The 18,390-nt window shown below is 29.8% G+C and overlaps 4 protein-coding genes across 6 annotated transcripts; 2 read left to right on the forward strand and 2 right to left on the reverse strand.

The window, feature by feature from the left end:
- Positions 1-689: 689 nt before the first annotated feature.
- LOC111033946 (beta-1,4-galactosyltransferase galt-1-like) lies at positions 690-4,251 on the forward strand. Of its 3 annotated transcripts, none has more exons than XM_022314912.1 (6): positions 690-973; positions 2,282-2,408; positions 2,474-2,631; positions 2,696-3,068; positions 3,143-3,450; positions 3,523-4,251. In XM_022314912.1, exons 2-6 carry the CDS (start codon positions 2,301-2,303, stop codon positions 3,995-3,997), a joined length of 1,422 nt encoding a protein of 473 aa, XP_022170604.1. In that variant the 5' UTR covers positions 690-973; positions 2,282-2,300; the 3' UTR covers positions 3,998-4,251. The 3 variants fall into 3 exon arrangements, with proteins under 3 accessions (XP_022170604.1, XP_022170605.1, XP_022170603.1); XM_022314913.1 differs by having other exon boundaries at positions 2,285-2,408; XM_022314911.1 differs by lacking the exon at positions 690-973 and having other exon boundaries at positions 1,029-2,408.
- LOC111033945 (methyltransferase-like protein 13) lies at positions 4,221-6,847 on the reverse strand. The gene has a single exon (XM_022314910.1). It carries the CDS (start codon positions 6,555-6,557, stop codon positions 4,566-4,568), a length of 1,992 nt encoding a protein of 663 aa, XP_022170602.1. The 5' UTR covers positions 6,558-6,847; the 3' UTR covers positions 4,221-4,565.
- A 1,932-nt stretch (positions 6,848-8,779) lies between these two features.
- Positions 8,780-9,944, reverse strand: LOC111033948. The gene has a single exon (XM_022314915.1). It carries the CDS (start codon positions 9,377-9,379, stop codon positions 8,912-8,914), a length of 468 nt encoding a protein of 155 aa, XP_022170607.1. The 5' UTR covers positions 9,380-9,944; the 3' UTR covers positions 8,780-8,911.
- Positions 9,945-10,096: 152 nt separating this feature from the next.
- LOC111033947 (suppressor of fused homolog) lies at positions 10,097-16,277 on the forward strand. The gene is made up of 10 exons (XM_022314914.1): positions 10,097-10,585; positions 10,661-10,856; positions 13,446-13,538; positions 14,207-14,388; positions 14,794-15,022; positions 15,188-15,348; positions 15,419-15,500; positions 15,570-15,704; positions 15,768-15,975; positions 16,073-16,277. The coding sequence occupies exons 2-10, from the start codon at positions 10,678-10,680 to the stop codon at positions 16,142-16,144; spliced, it is 1,341 nt and encodes a 446-aa protein (XP_022170606.1). The 5' UTR covers positions 10,097-10,585; positions 10,661-10,677; the 3' UTR covers positions 16,145-16,277.
- Positions 16,278-18,390: the final 2,113 nt, after the last annotated feature.

Raw genomic sequence — 18,390 nt, forward strand, 5'->3', positions numbered from 1 at the left:
GCAAAAATTTTTTTTGAATAGTTAAAAAAAAAAAAAATAATATCATTCAAAATATTCTTGTGCCTACAAATAACTCAAAAAGTAATGCAATATTTCGAATATATTCTAGTGCCTAGTTAATGACAATGTTATGTATTTATGGTTATTTTTTTCCAGAGTTACACTAAAAAAACAAAATTTATTTTTTCACAAACCGGTTTTACTTAAAAATTTCAGTTTTTTCTTGAAATTTTGTTTTGTTTTTCCTGACACTTTTGAAAATGATTGAGAATTTTTTACTTTTGACCTACTACATTCACTTTCCTACCAGAAAAGATGATGTTGAAGAAAATCAAATGATTGCTCCTGACTTTTTTTTAGATCTGTTAATTGATGATTGAATTTTAAATTACATCTTACCATTTTAATATATTGAAATAAACCGTTACCAGTTGATTTATTCCAACTTAATCTTCATTAAAGATTTTTTACACAACCATTTTGATGGTTTTAACCAAATTTACAGGTCTAAAATTATATTTAATCATGATAACATTGATAACTATTTAATTTTTTGTAACAAGGTAATAGCAATACTATAATAAACAAAAATATATTAATTGCTAGTGAGCTAAATATCAAATTAAAAAAAGATAAGAGCCACGTTTTATTTATTGAGATAAAATATAGCCTATAGATCCTTGGAAAAGTGTAGCTTTCTGACGGTAAAACAATTTAAAGTGGATTATAATTTATAAGTAGTTTCAAAGAACAAATAATCAAATTACGATTTATGATATTAAGTACCTGTAGGTGCTTTATACCTACAGTTATTCCATAGGTTACCTACTATTTAAACAAATTTAAATAGTACGTGGTCTTTTGATACTTGTGATTTGTGATATTATTTTAGTAATGTTTTTATTGTTATTTCATAAGAAGTGGAGAAATTACCAATTTATAATAATACGGACATTTAAAGGATCTTGTATAGGTAATATCACTATTAATATCATTAACATGACTACTGTCTATGGGCTATAGCACCACGGTCTTAGAAGAACTTCTAAGATCGTGGTCTATATTGTCTATAAGTACCTAACGTTACAGTATGCGATGGTCGATGTGTGTTGTACATATTATTTTTACGTGAAAATATAACGCTAGCCCGGCTAGGTACCAGCTATTGTGTTGACAATAATAAAATAAAATAATAACGATAATAATGAAATCGTGGTTGGTCGTTATAGCAATACAAAATGTACGGACGGTAGTCTATACTGTGTACACATATTAGTAATTACAAGCCACCAAATGTCGTCTGTCAGCTGCCGTCAGCTGCGTGTCACCGACCCAACCGACTCGCCGTACGGATTCGATCGAGAGCTACCCCTGTGTTTATTCGACGTTCGGACTTTCGTAGTGTAAGGCATTGCACTATTATTGTATAGTGTACGTCCGTATTAGGGTTGCGCTTGCTCTGCCGGCCGGGTAATATTTGCAGGGGATGCGCACCGCGCAGACGCGAATTAAAACATTTCGTACGACCCCCGATGCACGGTTACAATAATAATAATAATAATAACAATAAAGTTTATGCGCTCACAGACTACGCGTCTAAGCGGGATCTCATAAAAATTATGTTGTAATGTCGTCGTCTAGCACTCTAGCCGTCAAACGCATAACCAATAATCATTAATCTTATTTCTACGGTCATAATCATTAATAGTCTTTCGTGGTTATTGCGTGTTCATGGTTATCGTCGTTCATCGCCGGTAGTCTGTTGGTGCCGTACCACGCGATATAATGTAATAAAATAGTTGTATGATTTAAATAACATTTAAAACAAACAAAAGCGGTTTTTTCACGTCTGCCGCAATCGAATGACAATCCTTTGAAATGGAAATGCAAACTCACGTCATCGTTCGCAATGTCAATAACGGCGACAACGACGTTGTTTATTGTCGGCGAGGCTCCGTTTACGACCGTCCTCATGACGGTCGACGGTAGGCGCTGTGCCGCGGGTTTGTGAGACAGGGGATGCGGCTGGCCGGTGTTGTTCGCTCGCCGGGCGGATTCGGTCCGACGTCATAGCCTTAGATAACGTCATATTTTAGCGAATCTGTTTAGTCCTGATGGAACAAGTCAAAGGAGTATGTGCGCGTCGTTGTCATCCCGCCACCGCGGCTATGTTTGCTGCGAATCGTATCCGCTGCGTTTAAAATTATTTTGTTTAAAATATAACTACCCCCAGAACGCGATGTTGGTTATCCATACACGTACGATATTACAATTTTAATAGTAGGTACCTGAGTGATTCAATGATGAAAACTCGAGTTCGCCTGTTGCTGCTTTTGTTCACTGCTGCTCTTACCTTGTTCGTAGTTTTTTTCGTCTTCGATGAAAAACCCAACAGCGTAGACGTCAAAGTGAGTTGTACAGACCACCGTACTCCATGTAAATATGTAATGTTGATTTATATATTCATTTTCAGGACCACAAGTATTATAGTCAAAAACATAAATCACCAACCCATTACAAGCCTGCAAAGCAACAGTATATAATACATCCACCTCATGTAGAACGTACATTACCCACTCGAAGTGGAATCGTTCCTAGAGACGCAGTTTGGCAAAAAGTCCAATCAACAAAGTATTGTGACTATTTGAAATTTATTGTTAGTGTTTGACGACTAATGTGTTTTATCATCAAATAGGTACAAATTTTTCATTTATTCAGCATACTTGGATACAAGAATCAAATCTGTTGGGCCGTTGATACGAATAATTGGTGCGACCAAAACTCGAAAACCAGATCCAGTTTGGTGTAGATTATGGTATGCAAATAGTTCCAAGACTGTTTCAGCATCGGTGAAAGCAATCCGTGAAAACTGGAATCTAAAGTACAGTGCAGTATTTGTGTTGTGCAAATTACCATCAGACGGAAACCATCCGTTAAGCGTATCCATTGTATCTCATGTCAAAGATCCAATTACTAATGAAATTCTGATTCAAATGCCAAAACCAACTAGTCAACTTAAAACTGATATAGAAATTTGTGTTAAGCCATTTCATTATTATTATGATCGAGTAATTATTTATTCACTTAAATTTATTAAAGTTCCTTTACCTTTTAATAATTGTTATATTTGTTTTAATTTAAGGCAATACAACTTATGGAATTTGTAGAGCTAAATTATTTACTCGGGATCGGACATTTTACATTTTATAAAAACACTATTGGGCCAAATGTTGAATGTGTTTTGGACCATTACACAAAAGACAATTTGGTTTCTGTTTTACCTTGGCAGTTAGACATAGTATCTAAGTCAGAAATTAGAACTGAAGGAATGTTTGCTGCACTTAATGATTGCTTGTATAGAAATATGTACAAATCAAAATATGTGGCATTTTTAGACATAGATGAAATTATTGTTCCTAGACAAAATGATACATTAATCAAATTAATTAAGTATGTTTAATGTTAAGATTTTCTGATGCATACCAATATGTAAAATTGATTGTATTACTTATTTATTTTCAGTTGGTTAAACATTTATCAAACTCCAGCTGCTTATTCGTTTCGTAATGCATTCTTCTACATGCAATGGGCTGATGATGACTCATTACCATTAGATCAGAATCCATTTCATTCGAATCTTGTTGTTTTACGCAAAACACGGCGTAAGACAAAATTGCACCCACATAAACAACGTTCAAAATATATTTGTGATCCGCAACGAATAGTAGAAGTTGGAAATCATTTTATCTGGGAGTTTCTAAATCCTAGTGATGGGACATTTTATTTTACACCAGAACGTGCAATACTTCATCATTATAGGGTTTGTGAGTATGGAGGAGATGATTGTGTAACTGCAGACTCTACAGTGGACCGCACAGTGTACAGGTACAGAAAAAAATTGGTCGACCGAATAACAAATACTCTTAGCAACTTGGATACAAATTGTCTAATAGAAGCTCAAGCAAACACTAATGAAACAATGTACTTCTCAAATTAAATTTTCTTGATAACATTTAATTTTCATAAAGTGTGCTTCCAATAATTTATTGAATATAATTATATTAAACAGGGTGAATTAAACCTTTAAAATATGTATAATGCATATTAGTGTTGTGTGAAATACGTGTAATTTATGGGTCAAGAGTAAATTAACTCTAGCCTAAATTTTAAATAGAAAAAATCATCATACTCTTATACCTTGTAAAAAAAATATAAGTGAATAAAAATAAAAATGTTTATATTTAAAAACCATTTTGTAAAACTCAACAATTAATATATTATGTCCAATTTTGCACAAAATGAGGCTGGTATGGTATTCGTATAATAATTTCAAAATAAAGCTAATTTTGTGATAAACAAATGTGATATCTAAGAAATTTGTTTATTATATTTATAATTATAAATAATTATTACTTATGCTATCAAAAAAAAAAAAATAATAACAACCTTCAAAAATGTAACAATTAAATATTATAGTATAAACTTAATGCGTCTAAATCAAATTATTCATATAAACTTAAATAGTACGTATAGTAAATTAAGTATGAAAAAATAAAGCATAAGCATTAAATATCCTCAATATTTTCCTTCAAAGTAGAAATATCAATAACATCGCAAGCAATGAGAGGGTTACTTTTGGTGCATTGGTTCATGTATGCAGCAGTTTGCTCCAAAAGTTGTGCATCAAATGCTTTATCACTATTTCCTGCTAACAGCACTCTATTAATATCTTCAGCAATCTTCAATGATGTTAGTTGCTTGAAATTAGTCTTCAATACATTTAAAATTTCAGCTTTAACATCAGATGCACGACACACAAAGTTCAATAAAAATAAACCTTCTTTTCCGATTAAACTTTTTACATTATTCAGTATATCTTGTCTCAAAAAATCTTTTGGTGGTCCACTTAAACCCAACGTGGGATCTTTAACATCGACATCATATACTACTGCATCGTATTTATCATTATTTTTAACAGCATTGCATATATAATCAAGACCATCACAAATATTTACTTCTAATCTACTATCCTCTAACAGTCCAAAAGCTTCTTTGGCTATTTTGTACACAACTTGATCTATTTCTAAAGCAACAATATTTACATTTTTATAAGCATTTAATAACAAATTAGTAAGTATACCTCCACCCAAACCAATTAATAGGATTTTAGATTCTCTATTTAATCGATTTGCTAAAATGCCCACACCAAGGCCCAAATATGGTATGTAATCACTGAGGAAATGGGAATAATCGATTTTGGTCTCTCCATTTTCAGTCAATAATTTTATTTCTGATTGAATGATATGAGGCATGTTAAGGAATACTAAACGTCTAAAAGTTTCATCTTTTTGCCCAATTACTTCCTCTATTACAAAATTTCCTGAGTGTTCACTTTCGCTTTCCATAATGATTTTTCTGTCTCCAAGTTGTTGTTCTAATGATAAAAATAGTATGGTTTCGCCACGTTTGATGACACCTTGTGGTGCTATTTTCAACATAAGTCTTGATAGTTCTTGTTGTACTTGTTTTAAATTCTTATAGATCTGTCCTCGATGCATACTAATAATAGCTAAACGATCTACATTACAATTCCGTCGCAGTATATCTTGCCCCTCTTCACTGCTAAACAACCACTCGTGTTCTCGACCATGAGGAACAATGAATGCAGCAAAAGTCATTTTATTTGGATTTTTTTGAGTTGGAGATTCGACAATCATAATTGTGTAACGAGGTTTTTTTGTTTGGGAACAATTAATTTCAAATCGATAATTATTTGACATGTCTTCCATTTGACATTTAGTGAGATCAAAACACATTGAAATAGATTTCTGAGTATCAATAACTATTTCTAATAGATCATTTATGGAATCTAATCTTTCATTTGTAAGTCCATCAGGATTCCACTCAAGAACTGGATTAGCTCCAGGTATTTTATTTACTTTTGTGCAGACTACCATAAACACTGGCTGGCCATTGAAATCTGGCGAGTCTTCAACTTCTGTACATTGGCAAACGCGAATTATCCAACCGTTTTCACTGAAATACGAAAATATAAACTGCGCAATATGATACTGGAGAAGGGACACACAAATATATCGCCCACCAAATTTCAATATTCTTTTGATTTCGTTAAACATTTTCATTGCACGTGTAAGAGACTCCACTTCACCATCTGGCATCAAAGCATCCAACGTTCCTTTGTCAATAACAGCACTAAACTTTTCATCGGCATATTTGGTATTCAATATATCCTCAATTTCATAAACTAGTCCTGGGTATTTGTTTTTATGTTTATTATTCATATTGGCAATTACAACTTCGCTATTATCCACACTAGTCATGTTGATAAACCCATCAGTGTACAATTTTAAACTAAGATCAGAATTTCCACATCCCGACATCAATATAACATCTTTAGCACTAATGTATTTGGTAAGTAAACGTTTTAAATTTTCATAATTACCGTACCATTCGAAAGTAGCTTTACGTTTTGTAAAAAAAGAGTCCCAATACTCCGTTGTACTGAAATCGCTGTTTTTCTCAGGCACCAAATTCATTATAGTTGTGTAGTTGTGTTACGGATAAAATAAAGTCACTTAATGATTTATAAAAAACTAATAAACATTTACTTTGGCAATAATACCTTTAACGATTTAATTTAATCTATCGGTCATCATGGTGTGATGTGTGGTGTGATCAACAAACGTAAATATGCAGCCGCGGCGAGATAATATTATTGTAAATAAACGATAAGATAATTTAAAGCATTGCCAGTGCAGCCACTAGCATCAATCAATTAATATCAGAGTTTTATAATTCATATTAATTCTCATTAAAATTTAAAATCACGGCATAAAAAATTATTCAGCAATATGTATGATGTAGATACGAGTATTATTATAAAAGTCTAAAGTTCTAACTTCCAACCAAGTTCTCTCCATCTAGTATCTACATCGTGTTAAGTATAGTCAGAACTCAGTATAGACCATCAGTAAAAGAATCTTTATAGTCTTCACTCTTCATGATCATTAATTCATACAAATATTGTCAAACGTCAAAGAAACAAAATTAATTTGTTTGTAACGCATTTAAGCGTATTAATTTAAACTTTTTTGTCGTGACACTAGTTTATAATGATAAAAAAAAAAAAAAAATTAAATTGTATTATGAGTTTACTACTACCGACTTTATCAGATACACTATACAGTATACCTACTGAAATATCTATTAAAAATTGCTATTACTTTTTACAAGTTACAACTACAGATCTGATGTCTCATGTATCTGAATTTGGATAGCTTGTACCTACACTAATTTAGTCAGATCTCAGATGATATTAGGTAATAGCCAATTGGTATGTTACCTAAAATAGTAGATTCTCACCTACTACTTGGTCAACAACACAATTTAAAATATCTTAACCATGGTACACAATTGACACAGTTTAATCACTAAGATCTTAAATCACAATATATTATTGCAATAATGCACCTATAAACAATACCACAGCGTCCACAGCCCACAGGATACCAGCCAGGTAGTTTGCACAAAGCATTGCTACTGTTAAACAATATCAAATAAAACTATTACCATTTACCTATTACATATAGGTATCTTAAAAGTTAAAATACAAACTACCAAAATTGTATACATTTATAACACATAGCAATAAATACTATGTTTCAGAAAAATATATGTAGAACAGAGGTATAATGACTCATTGAGTAAATAACTATCAATCAATTGTCCAATGGTCATAAACACTCAAAATAAATAATAAATATATTGTTGTAGTCGGTACATCATGTACCAATGCTGTGCCTTTTACCATTGTACATCATTAATCAGTGTTTGTACCTATCAATTTATAAATAAGAACAAATAAAAAAGTACATATAAGTAGCCACTTAATAAAAATTACTATAATACTATAAGTTACCCAGAATATAACAATAAGTATTTGTAAGTTATAACAATGAATGATCTAAAAAATACATAGAGTAATAATAAATGAAAAAATATGACTTATATTTATAACTTTAATTTGTAAATTATTTCTGAGATAAATTTAAAAAGCATTTTGATTTTTATAGTTAGGTAAGGAGAAACACCAATAACAAGTAGCTTTAGGTACCTACCTATATAGACTATCCAGTAACCAGTACCTATTTGCTGTACTATCAGGGACATATTTTGGGTCAAAAGGGCCCCCATTCACTACAATTATACTTTAATACATACATCATTTTTTAATTTTTTGTTTGTACCCACTCTTCCCACAATTAGACATTTTTTTTAAATATGCCCCTATATACTGTAATATGGAATACAGTAGATACTTATTTATTTGTATACAAAAATAACAACAGTGCTTATTTAATTTTAAAGAATTCAATCAGGTGTTTAGTACCCATACACAAATATTTGTGTAAGTACAAAAACAATGGTAGATACATCACCAATCTCTAAAACAATTATTAATAATTCAATGAGATTCAATGAATTCAATTGGAGCCATCATAATTTTTAATGAAACTGTATGGTTTTGATATTATTATAATGCAATCAGCAGATTTACTGTTTGAAAATAATTTAATTAATTTTTTATAAGATGAATTTTAAATACCGGCTAAAATTGAAAATGTACATTATAGTTTAGGTAGGTACCTACTTAATGAAAAATAATAGGTACACAACTAGCTGTGTACACACAGCATAGCTCTATGTTACTTTAAAATAAAGAGTAAGACTTGAGTTTTAAAATAGGTATGAATAACAATTTAAATACTTTTTTTTTATTTATTTTTTAAAAAATTGGTATTGGTACAATCATCAATATTTACACATAATATTCTTTTTTACATTTTACAAGTTAGTTTTGAAAATCGCTTATTTATTGTTAAAATTTCCATCAAATGAGCAACTGAGTAATTATATAAGGGATCCCAACAGTTAATGTAATAAGATAGAAGTTATAACTTTTGGAAGCTGTTGGTGCATTGTTACAGAGATCGCCGTGACAAAAACACATAAAAACTTTTTTATACTCCCACATGGTGTCATCGCAACGTTCTTCTCCATCGGAAGGTCCCCTCTGCAAACACGTCCTTTGTGTTGCCGTATCGAATTCTTGTTCTTTGGCATCAGAATTTCGGGTCTCAATTATTTTCCCACACCATCCCGAAGCACAAGGCACAGCTTCCACTCCAATACCGGATTCTAAGCTGATCTGCGTGAGGTTGGTGTACTTAAATCGATCTTTACAGCTTCCTAAATCTCCACGGGAACGGCAGCTGAAACATCGTTTCACAACGCTGTCAGAAAAGTTGATCAGTATTGACACTAAGAAAATTGTTACGACAACCGACTTATTGTTCATAGTGCAGTGTGTTAATGACTGACGATCAAAAATTGAACGATTGTTCCTACTACAGTACTATGATTTGTATGCCATACGCATACTTTCACTTTAACTCTCGATGCAACAGGTTATTTTACCTGTTATTATTTTATGTGTAAGAATGTAAGGTACATACAACAGACTACAGGATAAGGATGTGTACATGCTTTTCTTACAATTGGTTTATAGTAAATAAACAGGTACTTGGCAAGTATTCTAAGCTAGGAGAAAAAACCTTTTTACTTTTTAGAACATATTTTATTCTAGACTGAAAAATAAACAAAACTATACATATTATAATATTATGTATATAGTCTTAAAGAAGGGAAGAATGTATTATAGCAATATCTTAATTGCATATGAATTCAGATTCTGTAGGTAGGTATTGGTAGCAATGAAAAACAAGAATGACGACACCATGGTGTGTGGACTGGAGAGAATGGAATACCTTGTATTTCAAATTCAAAATACAGAGTGACTGAAAAAATAGATGGCATCAGGCCAATTTATCTTACAGCATTAAATCCTATGTGGAATTCGTTTATTTTTTTAGATATTTAGACTATAGAGGTGAAATTTAAAGTAAATACATGGTTGTGTTCAGATTTGTTTGACATAATTTAATTTTAATTTTATTATATGTACTTAAATTCTATCAAAAATGAAAATTTAAAAAAATTAATATTTGACACACTCTGTATAATCATATCACTCAAAAAATGTCTGATACCTAGTACCTACTATAAATTAGTAAATACCACTATACCAGTAACAAGTCGGCAGTCGCCAAATGCCAATCGGAGAGACTGTAACCACTAACTAGTGTCGTCTTTAACTTAGTAGTTAGTGTTTACTAGTTACTACTTGTGTACATTGCTGGCTGCCGGCTAGGAGTACTGACTACCGACCGCTGCTGCAACAGTTCTTTACCAGTAACTACAGTATTACGGTAGCGTACGCCGTGTCGCCGCACGGTCTAGTGTGTACATAAGTACATTGTATTTTGTCGATGCAAAAACCGTCTACAATCCGTGTCCCCTGGCTTCTGAGTATATAATAGTTTTATTTGTATCGTTGCCAAGCCAGCTTGCAATTGAGTTCTTCCTATTTCGTAATTTTTTTAAAATTTTTTATCTATTATAACCCATTGTTGTTGAATAACTCTGAATCTACAGAATGTTATAGGTAAGAAATATCTACCATATTCAAAGAATATTAGATTTAATTCTACTGTTTAATAAGCTTTTGAACTATTTTTAGTATATTGAACTAAGAAAATGAATGAATCTGACCACCAAAATGGGGTGCATTGCATGCGTACTCCAAGATCAATTACCGAAATGCCTTATATACCACAAACTCCACCAGCTGGCCTTGCTTCACTTTACATGTTGTGTAAAAGGATATACCCAGATCAGTGTAATCCTTTACAAGCCACAACTGTGATTAAGTTTTGGTGAGAAATTATATTTAAGTGTGGATGTAATTTGAAATACGTAGTCATAACTGTCAATAAATTGCTGAAAAAATGTATCTTCTTTCATATTTATATTATAATAATTAACAATTTGGTTTTTTGTTGCTGGCTACCTTACAACAGTATAAAAATTTAAATAATAAATAAAACACAACTAGGTAATTCAATTGTTTTTCAATTGAATAGCTTAACATTTGTTATTGTTATTATCTATCACATCAAACTATAACAGCACTTCTGCATTTCTCATTTTGTAACTAACATTTTTAATTAGGTTTAATATTTAATTCTTAATTAGTTTTATTTTATTTAATAAACTACTAGTTCCTATGATTATTTAAATAATATGTTCATAGTATACAGCACTGCTGCCAGTCGCCTGATACTCAGTCTCGTAGCAGTCACTAATAATATCAAAATTGTCATTAATGTTGTTATTGTTTGTTTCAAATAAATTACAATTAAATAGTTAAATAGCAAATAACCATATCCAGTATTGAATGAAATACAGTTCCAATATTCAAATGAAACATTATGAGGCCTAATAATAGTGTTACTTGAATACTCAAATTCCCAGATTAATACAGTTATTAAAAATTCTATATTATATTCAGATGAAAGTTATTCTAAGTGCTAAGTATATTATTATAACAATTGGTATGAAAGTGCACTAAGATTTCAATTAACCTACTCCAAAAGCTTCACAAAGGACACTTTATATATTATGTTAGTGTCTGCTGATACGGGTCATATATACCCGTATGACTGTCATCAGTGGCTTATCTCAGTTTTGTATTATAGTAGCTATAATAATGTTGTCTAAACATAATTTACATTTTTTTTTTTGGTTACAATATTAATAAAATTTGCTATTAACAAAGATGTTACAAGATTGTGAGGCTCCACAAATGTAACACACTTGTATAAGTGTATAATACAATATTATAATATTATTCCCATTGCATTTCATGTATTACTATTACTTTTTCTGTATGATAAAAAGCCACAGTCTTCACAATACACTAGAATTCAGAGATTCCCAAACTGTAGGTTGCAATTGTGTGTATTTATATACTAAGTACATAATAAATACTCCATTATTAAATTCGTAATTATCTTAATAGTAACTAAGTAGTTAATAAGCCAAATAATTGATATTTGTATTTATGAATTAATTAATATTATCATTGAAATATATATAATTATACTACCTATATAGGTATATTTTAATATAAATATTTTTAAATTGTTATGTATTGATATATCAAAATTATATCGCTGGTCAACACTAGTCATTAGTGTGTTGTAGTTTGCCAAATTGTTCTCAAGGGAATGTAAAAAGCTTAGAGAACCTCATCATAGATATGTCCCTAGATTAGTTATAACTTAGGTTAAAGCTGTTTGATCACAGAATAAGAAATGTAGATTGATGTTTAAATTATAAATTATAAAGAAGCACATGTAAAAGACGACTCTGACACATTTTTAGTAAATTTGATAAGTTTAATGTTATTGTTAGTTAAAATAGTTCATTTTTTTCTTTAGACGATTTTATACAAGATTAAAGCTTAAAATGTATCTAAAAATATAATGTGTGAAAAACTAATTTACGTAGGGTAGGGTTGGACCAGGGTTAAGAGGCCACTTTTTATTATCATTTCCTGTCTGTATCTATTTTTGGTTGACACATGTTCATTTAAATAATTTATTATTACACATTAAGTATAATGAATACCTATCTTTCAATAGAAGCTAAAATAAGAAATGCATTACTTTCATCCTGTATGTTTATATTTATTAATTAAAATTAAAAATAATCAGGTTTGTTTTAGATCAGTGTTTCCCAAACTTTTTGCAATAGCGACCCATAAATTTAATCTTTATTGAGTAAGCGACCCCCTGCTTAAAAAAAAAAAATCCATCGTACAATCTACAATACTAGTTGGACTTCACATTATTACTATACAGTATAAAAATACCAATTTATGGCTAAAATAATAGTTACTGTAACCGCGAGTCGCGACCCATCAAAAGACCATGGTTCGAGACCCATGGTTTGGGAAACGCTGTTTTAGATAATACTTTAAAAATTGTTTATATGAACTATGGAGTATGAAGAGTTAAAGAAAACAAGCAATGTAGTTTATTACCATCTAGGTGCTAGTTAAGTTTTTTTCCTAAAAAATAAAATTTTAATCTTACTATGTATGAAAATGAAAACATGACTAAATATTATAATTATATTTTTTTTCTATAGGTGAGTCACTGTGCTTACTTATTTTTTCTGTGTCAACCTTATGGAAAAATGTGTGTATAATGGAATACCTTGTACATAGTTGTATAATGCATTCATTTGTCATTCATATTTGGGATGTTCCTCGTTATTCATTTAATAATATTAAACTATTTAGTGTATTTTATAAATATAACTATACATCATAATATTATATTAATAAACCATTATATTTATGTTAAAAAAATCAAGAAAAATTGTTATGATTTATTACTTCTTGATTCTTAAATATTAATAGAAACATTTAATATAAACTTTATCTTATATCATTGTAGGCTTGGTGGTCCAGATCCATTAGATTATATTAGTATGTATAATAATCCAGGTGATCGAATGATTGGTATTCCACCACATTGGCATTATATTAGGTAATTATATTATTTATTTGCTGTATACTATATTAGGTGATTATTTTATCATGAATCACTCATTATTTAATAGAGTATGAATGTTTTTGAAAAACAAAAATGTTTACATGACTTCCAGTCAAAAATATTTGAAAAATATGTATATTTTTTAAGATATTTACTTTTTTGAATGACCACACGCAGTTTTATTTTCATATTCTAAAGCAAAATATTTCGATACATAAAAATTAAATTTAGGACATGTAGCTTATGACTTAAAATTATTTTTTTTTAGTTTAGGTGAGTGGAGTAGTGGACCAACATTTTGTGGAGTAATTGTGTACCACTTCACTTCGCTCATCCAAACATAAATACTCTTAACTACTTGTCCTAAATTAAATTTTTTTTTGTAACAAAGTACTCAGATAAATATTCTGCTTTCAAAGATGAAATTAAAACCATTTGTTATCATACAATTAATTAAACAACTTAAAGAATTATAAAAGTAAAATTAAAACTTTTAGAAATAATGACTGTCTTACGTTAAATGGTATATTCGACATAACTGAAAAATGTATTATATATTATGTAAAAATAATAAAGATCACTTAAACTTTTAATGTAATTATTATAATATCCATTATACACATTATGTTTTATTAATCAAATTGTTTGATGGAATCGTATAGTTTTGGCTTATCCGATTTGCATGGTGATAATCGTGTTCATAACACTGCAAATGGATCAGATGGGCCAAGTGGATTTGGCTTTGAATTGACATTTCGCCTTCTTAAAGACCCTTCAGAAACATCTCCACCTACTTGGCCTGCTCGTTTGATGCAGTCACTTGCTAAATATGTTTTTAAAACAGGTATAGTTAATTTAGTTACTTGAGTCATTATTATATTGCATTATAATCCTTTTTCTTTACCAAGTAAAAATACCATAAATCTTCCTATGCTGACCAGAGCTATTAATATTGTTATAATTTGTTAAGTAACTGCCACAGAACCGGTTGATGGATCAGGTTATAGACACTCTGTATTTATTAAAAAAAAATCAAATCTTTGGTACGGACAACACTGAGGGGGACAGCTAGTTTACTAGTAGAATGCTATTCAACCCTATGTATATATACAGGACCTATAAAGGCTGTATTTCCTTCCTGTATTATAAGTCTAATTTATAGTTTATCTAATACAATACAAATGATCAAAGCACATACCATATTTAATGTTTATGATAACTTTATGAGTAACAACGAGTAAAATTATAGGAAATACATTATACGCTGGTGATCATGTGTCTTGGCATTGTGGTTTGGATGGTAGTGAAAGCCGTTTACAACACATGTTAATGGGCGAAGATCCTCAACTACAGGTCACTGTCACACCGCATGGATCAGTTAGATTTGTTCAAATTGTTGGAGCATGTTTAGAAGAATTACAAACTGTTCAAAGATGGAATGGGCCAGGAGTATTGCAAATATTGAAAAGACATTCAGTGTAAGTATATATTTTTTATAATATAAACAAAACAATGCATTACATACTATACAAATTTAATTTAATTTTAAAAATTATTAGCAAAGTATAATACATTATACTTTGTATCTGTGATGCTTAAGAGTTTAAAATGATGACATTTAATACTCTTATATGTTATTATAGTACTGGAGGTTCATGGCTAATAACGAACATGCGTAGAGGTGAAAGCATGTTTGATGTGGATCCTTCCGTTCATGATGAAATTACTGAAGGTATCAAAACTGAAGGTTCAAATTTATGTGGTATAAGTGCTCATTGTTCATGGGAAGAATTAAATAACACATGTATGTATGCTATATATGAATTTAATATTTACATTTAATTATTAATTTATGCAATACATTTTAATTTTAGGTGACAAAGCATTAGTTTATAAATCAGTTGAACATTCTATGAACAATTTACGCATTATTAATCATTCAAGACCACCAAAAGAGTAATTTTTTAATATTGTTCAATAAAAAGTTTTGAAATGTATCAGCTATTTAACTTGTTTGTTTTCTAGAGATTTGAAAGAAACTGATGGTAATTCAAATTATAAAAGTTGTGAATTATCAGAATTGACTCAAGAAAAATTTATAGAAAACGTCCACATAACTTTTAATTTAGAAGCCGGACTTTTATTACCTTTTGTATTGAAGTATGATGCTCTATTTAATTTAAAATTGATTAAAAAAATATTAATTACAAATTTAATTTTCAGAGGTCGTATTAGGCATGGTCGTCATTTTACTTTTAAAGCATTAACTGGTGATGCGACTATTACTTTTGTTGCTCCATCTGTATCTGGATCTCTTGTTAGCGATGAAAAACCATTTGTAGCTCAAGGATCTTGGCTGCAAGTGTTGGTGCCAAATAGTTTCATTGATTCAATGGAATCTAGTTTAAAGTTCCTCAATGAGCCAGTTATGGTAAATAAATTTATAATACTCATAATATGTATTTCAGATTTCAATGTTTGTTTTATTTAGAAAATTATAGTTGATATTTATTTTTATACTATTACAGGAGCCGTTGCCAAAAACTATCAAATGGCCTGACAGAAATTTAACTATAACAATTAATCCAGATAAACTATAAAATTTTAAATTATTTTCTTCATTACTCTTAATTGATTGACCCTTTTGTTTTCTTTTTCTAAATACCTTATAAAATTAGTTCCTCTAATACCTAAATCTTTGTTTAATCTTTATTTAATGTGTATTATTATTATTTTTATTATTATAATTTTTTTTTTACAATAATTATTAATTTACTTTGTCAACCTTTCATGCAGTATTAAAAAAACACTAGTGCTTCTTAAGCATATCATATTGTTTTTAATTGTAGTATTTATGAATTAAATGTCTTACTTAAAGGATTATAAACATGATGTATTATATTTTCACTTGCAATCACTTATTGAAAATTTGGTAAAAATGCTTTGATATTTTACTTCAGTATCTTTTCTATTAGGGAAGTAAATTTAGAGAGTCACTTATTGGTACTACGAGTGGTCAATTTTTTTTCAGTTTTCATGAATCTTAAAGTTTCCTAGAATGTTTGTGACATTTTCAAATTCAATTTTTTGGCAAAAATTAATTCAACATACTGTATTACAATTACACTATTACTAATGTTTAATAGTTAAATAAATTACTTTGGTAGTAATAATATCTAGGCACATTGCTAAAGTGGGTCATTATATGCCTGGCCTACCCTATAATGTTACCGGCTCAACTAAAGTATTCAGTGGAGCCCATTATCATGCTGCGGACTTTAATTTACATCACCTAAAAATGATCTTATTTTTGTCCACAAATTAAGATAAACTTAACTAGTCCTTTTGTAGTCGTGTCTCTTACAAAGTGATATAAATTGATTCGGTTATACATTTTTAGTAAAGATGTGCTAATAAGCAATTTTTTACAATAAAAAAATGTCGCAAAGGCCCCACTTCATGAATATTTTCTGGCTAAGTGCCTGATAACATCATAAGTATGGCAAAAGATTTTTTTGATTTGATTGGTTTACTAAGTAATATAAGTTGACAGTCTTCGCCTATTAGTTTTTTGTATGTAATGATCTAAATTCAAATTTAACATATTTATTACAGTGACCCTTATGCTACCAGACAACTATTGTAAAGCAGATCGGTACTCATTTGCCCAGCATTTTTATTTATCACAAGCTGAATTAATAGTTTTTTTGCAAGGAAGGAATTGGAATGATTCATTAAAATACTTTTTTGTCAGTTGTTAGTGTTTATAAGAAATTTCCAAACATAAATAATGAGGTCACCATTCGAATCAATAAAAACGTTTGAGTGTGTGTAGGGAGGGACTTAACCTATTTATGAAAAACGCCTTCTTTGGCTTGCTGAAAATAAAACTAAAGGGACGATAACGTTGTAAATCTAGTATTGAGACAATATTCTGTAGATATTTTAAATTTAACATTCATTTCACTCGTCAAATCGGTAATTTTGGGTGTTTATAACTAGGTATGTTAAATAATTTTCAAAATATTTTGACTTATGTTCCATTTGTATAGGCTCTTGAAATTTTCGATTATCATTTGCTATAATGTTTTTATAGGCATCTGAATTTCAAATTTTGATAAAATACTTAAAAATCACGAAAATTTGCTAATTATTTTAATTTAGATATTCAAACAATTTAATACAAGATTTCTTATAGGTTTGTCTACCTTAATCAAAAACAAAAAATTTCTACCGGAAAGTCAAATCAAATTTTTATGAGCGTTTGAAGTTGAAATTTGGACATTCGATATTCACTTGATTTCTCATGTATCGATTTTCTTATGTTGTTATAATTCAAAACGAATAACTGTAGACACTTGAAATGTACACTTTATTATGTTAATTTCATCAATTTTTAATATGAGTATATTATACTTACTTGATAAAATGTTCAACATTTTTTTTTTTACCTTGCTATAAGCTGTTGAAACATTTTCAATTTTCATTTTTGTTTTGTTTTTTTTTTCTATAAATGTCAATAAAATTGTATTGGTTTCCTAAGACGAAACGTGAAATTTGGTAAGTACAAATAGGTATCTTATACTGCTATTAAAGAGAAAAATCCAGAAACTCCAATTTTCTCAAAATAAGTGCCACAGGGAGTAGAAATATGTAGGGGAATATTTTTTAAATTTTACAAAACTTCTGAAAAGACTTACCAGTACTTCATTGTATCTTACTAAATAACTACAATTTGTATTGCTTTTACAATGATGTGTGTTTTTTATTTTGTGTCTGTCATCACGGTTTGGGACAATAAAAACGGTTCGATTTTCTTCGACAACAATTTTTCTGGTAGGGAAGT

Source organism: Myzus persicae, unplaced genomic scaffold, assembly GCF_001856785.1.
Source record: "Myzus persicae strain clone G006 unplaced genomic scaffold, MPER_G0061.0, whole genome shotgun sequence".
NCBI classification, from domain to species: Eukaryota; Metazoa; Arthropoda; class Insecta; order Hemiptera; family Aphididae; genus Myzus; species Myzus persicae.